At 46.6% G+C, this 12,166-nt stretch overlaps 1 protein-coding gene across 1 annotated transcript in view; it reads right to left on the bottom strand.

Annotated features, from left to right (window-relative positions):
- Nucleotides 1-293: 293 nt before the first annotated feature.
- LOC149369674 (alpha-tocopherol transfer protein-like) overlaps nucleotides 294-12,166 on the bottom strand; it is a 32,171-nt gene continuing 20,298 nt past the window's right edge. Inside the window, exons 3-7 of the mRNA XM_089559225.1 lie at nucleotides 11,668-11,811; nucleotides 10,734-10,985; nucleotides 8,617-8,810; nucleotides 3,112-3,222; nucleotides 294-1,177 (exon numbers count right to left, since the gene is read on the bottom strand). Coding sequence (XP_089415351.1) covers nucleotides 986-1,177; nucleotides 3,112-3,222; nucleotides 8,617-8,810; nucleotides 10,734-10,985; nucleotides 11,668-11,811 — 893 coding nt within the window. The 3' untranslated portion in view covers nucleotides 294-985. The remainder of the gene's footprint in view (nucleotides 1,178-3,111; nucleotides 3,223-8,616; nucleotides 8,811-10,733; nucleotides 10,986-11,667; nucleotides 11,812-12,166) is intronic.

The following is a 12,166-nucleotide window of genomic DNA, read 5'->3' as shown; positions in this document are numbered from 1 at the left end:
AATTTGGGCTGGATGAAGCATGGTCGAGTGTCTTTTCTTACTACGTCCGGTTTCCGTTCTCTTTGGTACTTACTTGTTTGCCGTAGTAAATGATGCAGCTGTTTCTTCTAGGCGATGCCTAACCGTGCAACTTCACTTTCATGCCCGCAGCTTGCAACAGCCCTTTTAAAAACCCTTTTTGTATGCTAGTAGTGTCGCTCGAAGCCTTTGCTTTAAAGAGCAAGACTTCTTGGATAATGACCAAAAAGTTTATTAGAGCACCAACAAGTGACACAAAAGTAAACACACAGCAGTAATGTTGGACTGGATATCGCCGCTTTTCAGACATGCTCCTGATGTGCCCTTTGTTTTCCATTCAAGGTCCCTCCCAGACACATGAAAGCTGAAAAGTAGTTTACCGGCGCCGGTAGTTTTTTACGCTCTTGCCAACTGTTTACACAGCCATGGCGGGAAGTTGACTACTCAGGTTCGTTTGCGAGGAAGGTTCTGGGGACTGAAATGGCTCTTTTATGCTCCGTGGATGGCTCTTGCACACAGACAGGACTACCACTCCAATGAAGGACCTATACCTACACCCACTGGTTGGTGGACTCATACATACACGCGCACTATGAACTGCAACACGACAGCAGTAGCATTTGCGCTGAGCTTTTAAATTAAATTCGCTGTCACGTACAGCACTCCCAGATGTGTGCTTGAATAAATTATGCAATGACCTAGCCCAGATCTAGCGGACTGCGTTACTTAACTCGTGCGTATCATGTATTACTGACAGCGAATATGCTTTAGACCTGCGAGGACCCTGATAGGCACCTCCGATATTCCGCGACGTCTGTTCCGCTGCGGGTGTGGTCTGAACCCCTCGTGGCGGAGTTGGCTGGATAAGGTGAAGCTGCCTGCAACGCTGAAAACATCCTGGAAGTTCTTTAATGTCATATCTGTGAGGTGGGAAGGTCGTTATGTACACTTCGAAGCACCACTGAGATTAAGCAGCACTTCTGCTCGAGCTGCGATAGCCGTGAGAGTTGATCCGCTGGAAATAGTCGGAGTGACTGTGCAGATCCCTCTCCATCTTGTCGTAGTCGTAGCTTTCGAGAGTACCTCCGTGCTCCTCGGATATCAAGTCCTTTGGCACAAGGTCACGTAGCTCACGAAGGTCGTATCCGAAGAGCCGAATCTGAAATGGGAAGGGCAGAGTCAATGAGACGAGATGAAGGCAGAGTCTCTCAGCAGCATGCTGAAAAATTGTACTGCTGCGAAAGCAACTGTAAGGCCTCCACGCTCTCCAGCTACGTTCCTCTTAAAGGGGCTGCGAAATGTTGCTTGGGGGGATACCGGCTATACTTTAGGTGGATTATTTGTGTCACACAGATGCTGACTTAAAAAGAATTACAGGAATCGATGCACAGGAACGGGAGTTATTCAGTGAAGAAATTTCAAAATACAAGCAAACAAAACGCTGCCCTCAACTCGATTTTGGCCGGTGCTTCCCACTCCTATTTCGCTCTCCCAATGACGGCACCTGGCGCAACCAATCAAAACAGCCTGCCAGAGGACGTCGCTGAAGTTTGCACTCCATGGTTGCCTGCTCTCTCTAACTCATTCTTGCTGAGACTGGCAGCGTCGTTTCCATGCCAGAGCTCCTGGAGGTGTTTTTTTTTACGTGCTTTGCAGGGCTTTTATCTAAGACGAACAAGTTTCTTTTGTTGATCTGATGTAAAACACTGACAGATGACAAAATGTGTCTATTTATTCACACAATTTGCAGTATATATCATCAATCTCGCGCCAGGTGATGTCATATCCGCTGCTAAAACCTGCCACTGTGTGGGGACACCATCAGTGCCACGAATTTGTTTTTGGGAGGATATTAAAATATTAATAAACGGAATATACGCGGTATTACCGACGCTAATAGCACCATTGTAACTCACTGTATGCGATCAACAGGCAAAACAGTCAACTAAGATTGTGTTTCTGGGCCCCTTTAAAGTGCATGACGCCTGCACCCGCCGAATGTAAGCAGGAAGCACCGTGCAGAGAGGAAATGGACACGGTCATTGATGCACCGCCGACGTCTGGAGGCGACGCCCTGACGCCGGAGGCGCACTCGCTTTTCCTGCGAGTGGAGAAGCGCGAAAACAATGCGACCTGTGTATGCGTGCGCATCCGTGCCACTATCCCTCTGCACGTACATAGAAGCTCGGGCGACCACCGGAATGTCAACCTACTGGGGCCGGCTTATCAAAAGGGTCGCAGTGGTGGTTGTCTTCGGAGAGGCGCCCGACGTCCTCCAGGTGCCCGGGATGCCGCGTGGCCTAACAGTGACGCCTTGCGAAGATGGCGGACAAAGTTACCCAATGCGTGGAAGCCAGGACCGTTCCTTATCGTGTTCGCCGAACGCACCTTCGCGGCTTCGTGGCTGTTTCCCCTTCTCTTCTGTTGATGACGGACAATAAGCATGATGACGGGCGGGAGTGCATCAATGTCAGGAATTTTACTTGCAACGCGAGCTTAGAACAAATCAGCAAATCAAGTCCAAGTAAAAAGAAATAAAGGCAACATACAAAACAACAACAAAAATCTTGCAAGGCGCAAGGTGGAGTGCACTCAAGGAAAAGAAAATGAACCAGAGACGACAAGCGACCCCCCTTTGCCAGAGAGGTAGAAAAAAGGGCATGAGAGGTCCGGAACTTGCGGTTTCCGTGATTCCGACAGGTAATTTTCATTTGTGTTTGCACACACCTATTATTTTTAAAGGAAAAAAATGGGTCTTGTATTGTCGCCGATAGGCGCATACGCTCGAGAGGTGTATATATATATTCAGAAACTTTCAAAATATATATATATTCAGAAATTTTCAAAGTAAAAGGAAATTTGTTTCATATCTATGCATGACGTTGGCAGCGCAGACAAAAACCAGAAAACCACCAGGGAGTAATTACTTCCTGCGTAATTACTCCCTCATTAATGCAAAAGCATTATATGGCTCATCAAGTACAAAATCCGGCGTTGACCGACCGTCGACGAGAAATGAACTGAACCCCCCACCCCGATACCCCAACCGAAATTTCGGGGAAAGATGAACAGTAAGTGACAAAGAGAGCTTACCCTTTTCAGAAGCTTGGCCTTCATGAAAGGCTTGGCGATTGCGAACAAGACGTCGAATAGTGCAGGGTTGTTTATTATGTAGATGCCTTTGATTCGCAGTGGGAGGTAGTCCTGAAATGGGTGGGCACATTATCGGCAACTATACCCCGCATTCTCCATTTTCTTTTGGAGTCATCTAAATTATGAAAATGTTCTAGAGCCTACATGAAGGAACATACAGCTAGTTTATATCCTTCCTAGTAAACTAAAATAATCTCCGCGATATATATTCCTGCCGATTCTTAGTGTCCAAAGAGCAAGCTTTCTTTTTGCTGAACACGACCCGTTTATTACTCTGAAACGACGAATCCAAGGGCAGACAGCGGATGTACGTATTATGCCATACTCATTTTATGTAAAAGAATTTCCCGTGTATTTAATACTTTGCAGTAAATAGAGGGCTCTACAAGTGAAAAAGAAGCGGGCATAGGTGGTTGCGTTCTTGAAGCTTCGGCTATTTCTGCGCTTGAAGGGCTATCACCCCGATGCAGGGACACAAAAGGCCGCCGTCGCTGCGGCGGTGGTTCGTACGGATTAATTACGTCGACGTGGGGCAGCGATTGACCCTTAGCCATCTTTATTTTGTCGTGAATAAGTTCTGTGTGGTTTGTATATCTTCTGGTCCATACATTAGATAACTCTTAAACGGTGACGTTTCGATTTCGAAAGCGCCATCTGCGACAGACCCACAAGATTTCACTTGAACTATTTCAATGCGTGTGTATGAGTATGGAAAGATAAATATTGACCCCTATCACCTTGAATCCATCCCGTTCAGTGCATCCCGGTCTTTATCGAAGGGATGAGTGCTTAACCCTGACACAGGAAGCATGCTTAATATGAGTATGTTAATTTGCTGCCCAAAGCAACTGCATGAACATCTGAATGAATAGTCTTTCAATCCTGCTCTCGATAATCGCGAACAAATACAACGAAACCTGAACAAGTATGAAGGGTGATAGCATGCTTGAGGGGAGAGCTGTAGTGACAGACGTCCGTGAACTATTTTGGCCGCAGGTAGTGCTAAACGTCTTCGTCTACGTCACACCTGCGTGGTTCACCTAAAACAACACAAAGCTACAGTTAAACACAGTGAAGAATGCGACAAGCAAGTACACATGCTAACGTGTATAACGTTTGCGTATGAAGCATGAAAAGCGTTTTGTCGACCGTGCCACCAACGTCGTTTTCGAGATTCCCCATGCGCTGTTGTAAATTGTATATCAGTCGGACGGGACCATATGTGAATCATCGACTCAGGAAGCACGCAAAAGATCTTACTAAAAATGATCGCACGCACCTTATGGACTATTGCATATTCCATAGCTTGCACGGATTGTACGCCTCGTTTCTGTTGCGTAAGAATCCTTGGCAGAAGTAGGCAGAAAACTGCTCTCGCGTATCACTGCAGGCTTATTTTATCAGGAAAGTGGGACAGGATTGTGTCAGTGATGCTTCCCCTGCTCTCTACGATAGGGAGGTGAAGTTTCTTTCACACCTCATCTGTTAACTTCCTGCGTGCTCATTTCCAAGGTCCTTGGTAAGGTGAAGTCTGTGCAGGTCAGTAAACATACATATGTTGATCTTTCCTTGAATAAATCAGTTGTGACCAGCGCCCGTGTTTCATCTTGTGTGTTTCGTTCTTTTCTCTGGTGTGTGTTTTGCGGTAAATGAGATAAATATAATGGCTGGAAACCAACTAGCCCCTCACTTAACTCTTCTGTCAAAAGCAAGCGAATCCCGTTAACTATAGATTGATTAACTAAATTATAACAGTTAACTTTTTTAACTATTACATATAGGCACTTGATTGCAATCAGAGATGCGCAGACGATCGTTAGTACTAGCCATATCAGTTTTTAGAATTTCGAAAACGCTACCCACGCCGCTAGGGCTCGACGAAAATTGGCTATTTTGAAAAGTTACGTGCACTTGGGGAGCTGCTTTTCCAGCATGCTTCTTCGAAAGCGCACGCATTTTCACACGATACAGCCAAAATTAGTTGAGGCACAGCAGCGAGGGTAATCGCGTTTCCGAAATTCTAAAAACCGATAAGGTGCTTTCTAACGGCCGGCCACAAATCTGTAATGGCAGTCAGGAGCCTATCTGTTTAGTTAGCCACTTTACTGGCTAATATGATTCGCGTGTTTTTTAATGTTCGCAAACGCTGTTTTGACTATGCCGCAAATACCTTCTCTTTGCCCGAGAAACCCTATTTTGAAAAATTATTGATGACCTTCCCTGAAACACGTCGTATATGTTAGAGCAATTTTATGTATTTTCCGGCATTGCGACAATGTCTGTGGCATAGTGACGCCATTTAGATCAGGGGAATTGTGGACCAATTATATCACAAGCAAATGTGAGCCGCTCAATAACCTTCAAGACCCGTGCTGCCCGTGCAAATTTGGTAGTGTATTATGATTCGAGCTTAGGCGGTACAAAGTCAGCGACGCAAGTGTGTTTTCAGCAATGTAGACCATACGCTAGAAATGTGTTTTGTGCCCTAAAGTACTCAGAATATCAATATATATGTGCCCGATATCTCCCGTCTAAGTCGAGGGGAAGGGGAAGTGTAAATTTAGACCGGAACTCTCTGATCGCATCTGTTGCGTATCTTCGCTTCCAAACGAGGTTACTTCCAGTGGCCACTTTGTAGAGGTTGACAGACGGTGGCGCCGCCTATAGAAGCTGAACTGCCAGCTATCGGCCGCGTCTTGCACTATTCATTTCCCTACTGAGTGTTTTGAGCAGCGCTGAGCAGTTCTTGTGAATACCGCAAGTAGCGTGACGGTCAACTATTTTTAAGTTTTGGCGTAATCAGACGACTCGTTTTTGGTGCATGGTCCATATGGGGAACATGGCAGCTACCACGATCAACGAACTCTAGTGGAAGCGGCACCATTCTCGTGTGCCCTTTGCTTCAGATGCTTTGCCTAACCGCCACTATTTTTATTTTGTTCTGTGCTTAGTTGGCGCTGTGCTGATTCATGATGTACACGTACGGCTGTTGCAAGTTGTAGAATGGGCGTACGTAGTTCGTAGCGCAAGCAGCGAAGGAGCGCTCCGTATAGACAAGCGTCAGGCCGTGACGCCACGCACATGTGGCAGCGCTGGAGTCAGCAGTGACTTTCGTTGTGTAGGCAAAAGGCGGTCCCTTGTGCCTTGGGCATGCCACGCTTGCGCGTTTTTGAACGCACTTCGCAATATTCCGGCGAGTTGTACGGTTGGTTGAACCGCAATGCTGAAGAAAGCTAGCGGCACAAGTTTCCACAAGTTTATCGCATTTAGATATGGGCCAAAGCGATGCGCAGCGGCCGTGGAGCGGGAAAAGCTCGGCGACGAATTGGCTGCGCGGCTAGTATTGCATTTATGCGTCGAAATATGATAGTTTGCGTCTCTTAATCCGCATGGTTGCTGTTCAGTCGTGTGGCGAACAGTGCAAGGATCAACGACTGCAGCTCGTTCGCATTCTGTCGGGCTCTCATTGCGAGAAGTTTAGACGCGACATTCCCGGTGCTTGTAATAGTAAGTTGAACGCAGGGGACTGTTTTGGTTTGGTTTGGTTTTATCGGGTTTAACGTCCCAAAGCGACTAAGGCTATGAGAGACGCCGTAGTGGAGGGCTCCGGAAATTTCGACCACCTGGGGCTCTTTAACGTGCACTGACATCGCACAGTACACGGGCCTCGAATTTCTCCTCCAAAGAAATTCAACCGCCGCGGCCGGGATCGAACCCGCGTCTTTCTGGACAGCAGCCGAGAACCATAGGCACTGAGCCACCGCGGCGGCTACGTTTGAAGCAGCAGTGTAGTCTGGTAGTAGGAATATACGACGCGTAGTTTTTTCTCTATTTTCACTTTCACGAGCTTCAACAAATGTGTCTTCTTCAATACATGTCCTAGAAAACGATTAAACATCGCTAAGATCTTGGAAAAATGACGCAGTGTCATTTCCCATATTGCCTGAATTTTACCGTTGCAGGTCGATCAGAGCCTGGCGAAAACAGCAATACCAGACAAAAAGCCACTGATCGACCAGGATAAGGCGCGTACTTGAATACAAATTTTAAAATAAACATAATGATTTAAAATATTTAGCTGTGCAGAGCAAACGTACATTTCGTTGGAAGTTCGAGGACAACTTTTACGTATGCACTTGCGCAGCTTTCTTAAATCCAAGCAAACAAAAAAGGCCTTATTCAAAGTAACTGTATGACTTCAGTGCCCAGTAATATTTCTCCTTCTCCGCACTGACGTGGCTTGACGAAAACAGGAAACACATCACAAAGGGTCGTCATGTGAAAAAACTCTCTCACGTCGTGCATCCCATCGTCCTTCTTGCATTTAGCAATCGGATATGCTGTATCGGCCCAGATGTTGAGACTGCAGACGATTAGTTTGCCTCTATAGCTCGTGCTTTCTCGGTTAGATTTAATAAGTCAACGTAGTCGATCACCGAAGCCGCGCCGTTGCTAACAAATACAGGAGCAGAGAAGGGAGCCGATGCAGCTCTTCGCCAGATAATTCCTTCTGGCGAACAGGTTGAAAACGCGCTGAACGGCTCTCCGGTCAGCAACATAAATGTTTATGACCACAAGCGACGCGCATGCTTTGAAATATTCCCGTACGTGAGTTGGTATCGAAGGCAGCATCGCTTGGCGCTGAGTGGGCATGCTATGTTTTTGCCTACATCCCGCGTCGCTGCCGACCGCAGCGCCACCTTTGTTTACAAACCTGACGCTTGTCTATAGACACCGCGTTACGTGCCGCGCATGGAATTCGTGTGGTCGGGTGGCGGGCACATTTCCTCATCCTAGGATGTTTTGCTTGCCGGCCAAGCTGCCTCTTGCCTACTCGGAGTGAATGGTTAGCGCTCGCATCCTGCCAAGTGTTGAAGGGAAGGAAGCGCTGGGAAAGGGGGTCACGAAGTGAAGAGGTGCGCGGGTCAAGGAAGCATGACAGAACGACCGACTCGGCTTACGTCACCGAGGCGCTAAGGCAGCATTCCAAATGGCTTAGAGGTAGAACCGATGGCTTTCCTGCCAACATTGCTCGGAGAGCCCTCTGACTCCGAATTAACTCACAGTGCGCTCAACACACAGTGTGCTCAAAACGACCTTTAACGCAGGAGGTGCAACCTGATGCTGAAATTGCAACACTCGCGCAATTAGCCGCCGCCGGAGAGCATGCCATATTGGGCTCTACCGTTAGTTAATGGAGTCACATTAAAATCACATGAGCGCATTCGAATTGTCACGCTTAAAATCCGCACCCGTGTTCATGGGACGGGAAGCGTGCAGCTATTGCACCTGCTCAAATCTAAAGCTTGTGACTGAGATCGACGCTGGCCACTCGGCCGTCACTCACCCTCTTTGGTATGGTGTCGCTCAAAAGGTGCCCTGCGTTTATAATGTTCAGTTCACTTACTCGGTGCACGTATGTTACAGCAACAGTGTCGTACTTGCCTGTATGATACTTAGGAGCCGTTTGATGACTGAGGGCGTGTAGTGAGCCATGTGGTAGACGCCGAGTCCCTGGACGTTTACTATAAACACGAATCCCTTAATTTGGGCTTCCTGCTGAAGAAGGAGATATTCCAAGTGAACGCAGCCCGCTCTGAAGAAATCGTTCAGCGAGCAGATGTCGGAATTCCAAGCACCTGAGGAAAAGAATATCAGCATGTACACGTCTCCTGAGGAGAAATTCTGCTCACTGAAGTAAACAATTAAAGTATGAAAAACGTGGGCTGCTTTCGTTGATGATTTGCAAAAATGTGCGCCGAGTATAGTTTATTTTCTGCATACATACATCAAAGCAGCTCTCTTGCCGATTTCTTTACGCATGGACGGCAGTACAGTCTGCCGTGTTGCCAGTGTAAATTGGAATCCTGGGTGCTGTAGTTCCGCGTATAGAACAGGCATGTCAGCTGAATGTAAATGACTGATTGCGCTCTTGGTAAGAAAATTAGGAATTGTTTCTTTCTTTTCTTTTAAAGCAACCCTTAGGAGCCATTCTTAGCACAAACCCTAAGTCTTGGTGTAGCTGTAATGCTTGGTTTATGTTTTTAGCATTATGAGACTGCATAATGGGGTCTTTGCTCCCTAGGTTGTATAGCCCTAGTGTAGAGCTGTAACAGCTGTGGAACAACTGATCTGGTGTGCGCTGGAAGAGCTAGCTGAAGAAAAAAAATTTTTGGAGGGAGGTTATAGCGAAAAAGAAACAAACATGCTTCCTCCCAACCAGCTCACGCACCTAACAGTGCAAACGTACAATCAGTTACGGGCAAAATTTTGATGCTGCGTCGGTCGGCTGTGTGTATGTCTCAGCTCGGAGCCACACTATCATGTCGTGAAAAATCTCACTAGCTGAGGTGCATACGCACGTGCCTTTGTAGTTTTGGAAAACCCTATTTTTTCAAACCTGTGCACCCTGAAGCAGCTTGAGAAAACATTTGGTAAAAACCTCATTTATACCTGAAAACTGGCCTCGAGAAATGCAGCGTCCGGCTATAAACAGGTGAACTGAGGCACCGTATGGGATGGTACAATCACATTAAAATCATACGAGAAAGGTCTGTGCAGTAATTCATGGGCGAAAGAACCATCGTCACCTTTTATTAAAGTCCTCATTAGCCCGTGCTACACAAGGAAAGGCTTTGCTTGCGAACGAACTTGAACGCTTCATTTCGAAAAGGCGTTCTTGCAGTACAAGCCGCCATTATTCTTTTAAGCCACCGCACCGCCGAAACTGCTCTCATTCTTTTGGCATTGTAATAGCAGGATGTTAGTGCAGCTACAGCTAAGTACGCGCGCATCCTGGTGGGTGCAGAGTTTGCACCGAAATACTTCTAGGGCACATGGCAATGAAATCAAGTAAAAACTATTAGAAAAAGTAACAAAGAGCAATTGTTGGGCTGGCGAACACTTCGTAGGTGCCGCTAGATTTTCAGCTTGTTTGCGTAGTGTTAATATTTTATACAGTGCCATAAAACCAAATTTCATCACTGGCTTTCATTGGGAACATACGCTTCTTAATCCCGTAAAAAGATCAACAAATAAGAAACACAACTGAACAGTGCAAATGTTACAAGAAGCATCCGATTTCTGCCCGAGTTTCGAATGAAAGCGTCCGAGGGCGAGGCTGAAGACGGAAGCCTCTATCAAGAGGCCGCCGCGTGAAAACTAGCTGAACACCACCATCTCTTGCTGCCGAAGCGCACATCATTGGTGGGACCCAGCGCTCATTGCAGCCTCCTGCGTGTGTGCGCTGCTACTTTGCGCGTTATAACAGAGTTAAAATCAGAATGACTAAGAACTGAGTCATTTTATCTTGATCTTCTCTGTGAAAAAACCCAAAGCGAGAGCTTTGGGTCTAGCGAGAGCAAGCTTTCGTTCCGTAAATAACTCATTGCGGGGCAAAATCCAGTCACATCTGCGAAGGATCATTTCGCACTAAAACAACGCCGCGCAAGACTTATACAGCTGTACGTGTGTTTGCTGCTGAAAATTTCCACGGAACGTAGCAGCGTAATAAAACGGGAATAATGCTGACAGAAGGAAATGAAATATGACAGCGTGCTTACCGATGTTGAGCATGGCTATGACCCTTCCTTCGGGGTCTCTCTGGCGGGACACCGTCAACAGGCGATGCTTGCGGCAGGTGGCGTCGAATGGAATAGACTGCGGAGTTAGACCTTGAAACATCTGCGGGTGCTCCAGGCGAGCCTTGAAGTACTTCTTGACGTTCTTGAATGCGCAGTCCACGTCGTACTTGCGACCTCGCAAAAACTTGATCAAGAAGTCCTCTTCCATGGGGCAGTCAAGCTGAGGTTCACCTGATGTACACCATATATTGGGTAGGAAAATTAATTTTTACACGTACTGCGTGGTTACAAAAGGCTATAGCGATTAATGGAACGTGAGATAAACAGAAACAAATTCAACAAATTCAAATGGCTCGCACACACCCCCTCGATGGCTAAGACGAAACATCGCCACGCGTCTGGTTCAGAATCCAATCCAAGCCTCACGAAGAGCGGAGGCCACGCGCTCTCATGCTTTCTCTCATCTTGCTTTTACTTGTAACTAACCTTTCGCTGCACACAGATATATAAATAATCTGTAAAAATATTAAGCAGATAAAAACTCCTAAACTTTTAGTCGATGTCGCAAAAGACAGCTTCACTAAATCTGGAAAAGAACAGTCGTGTGTTAAGAAGCGAATGTTCGTCAACGAAATAATTACCCTGAAATACCGGGCAGAAGGGTAGCTTTCAAGATTAATAATTCATTTTGCATGTTTACAGTGATTTGTACAGGGCCAGCCAAAGGAAATGCTCACCACACCCAATGGAAGCTAGAGCATCACTAGTGCATAAAGTCAAGTATATACCTCGTTGTTAACGAACAACTTAAGAATAGCTGATTGTGGTTCCTTTCTTTTAATGGCCCATCGTGCCACATATATCCTAGCTCTACCCTTACAGGAAGGTGTAATAATGAGGAAACTGCACCTACTTGCAATGCGCTTGCGTAGCTGGCTCAGCGCAGCTTCTTTAACGTCGGGTGTCTCCCCCAGCTCATCACGCGCGACGTCCATCAGGTCCTCCGACAACGCAGGTGAGTGTTCTTGCGGTTCATCCGGCATCCCTGATTTGGAATCTGCCGTGAAGGAATTTAGTTGTGATTCACTCTGTTCTTGCACAGATTGGCTCGCGCTGTTGGGACACAAAATCGTTGCTGCCTATCACAGCAGCGTAGATTGAGCCACATTAGAAACAGCATGGCTTTTTGGGTTTGTTGGTGCGTATTCATAGTGAGACTAGCGCAGCAGAGTTGGAGGACACACGAAGAATCACATGCGTTACGACTGGCTTTAGACTAGCATTAGAAATAATGACTGGCTTTGTCTTATTTCAAAGAAAAAGGGCAAGGCGTTCTCAACCCTTACCAAGGAAACTATGCGCACAGTAGATAATTTCATCATAGCGCGTACCTTCTGCGTCCACCATGGCGC

This window comes from Amblyomma mixtum, chromosome 1 (genome assembly GCF_055824585.1).
Source record: "Amblyomma mixtum isolate Tamu chromosome 1, ASM5582458v1, whole genome shotgun sequence".
NCBI classification, from domain to species: Eukaryota; Metazoa; Arthropoda; class Arachnida; order Ixodida; family Ixodidae; genus Amblyomma; species Amblyomma mixtum.
Note: the sequence above shows the minus strand (reverse complement) of the source record. Positions and strands in the feature narration are given on the sequence as shown.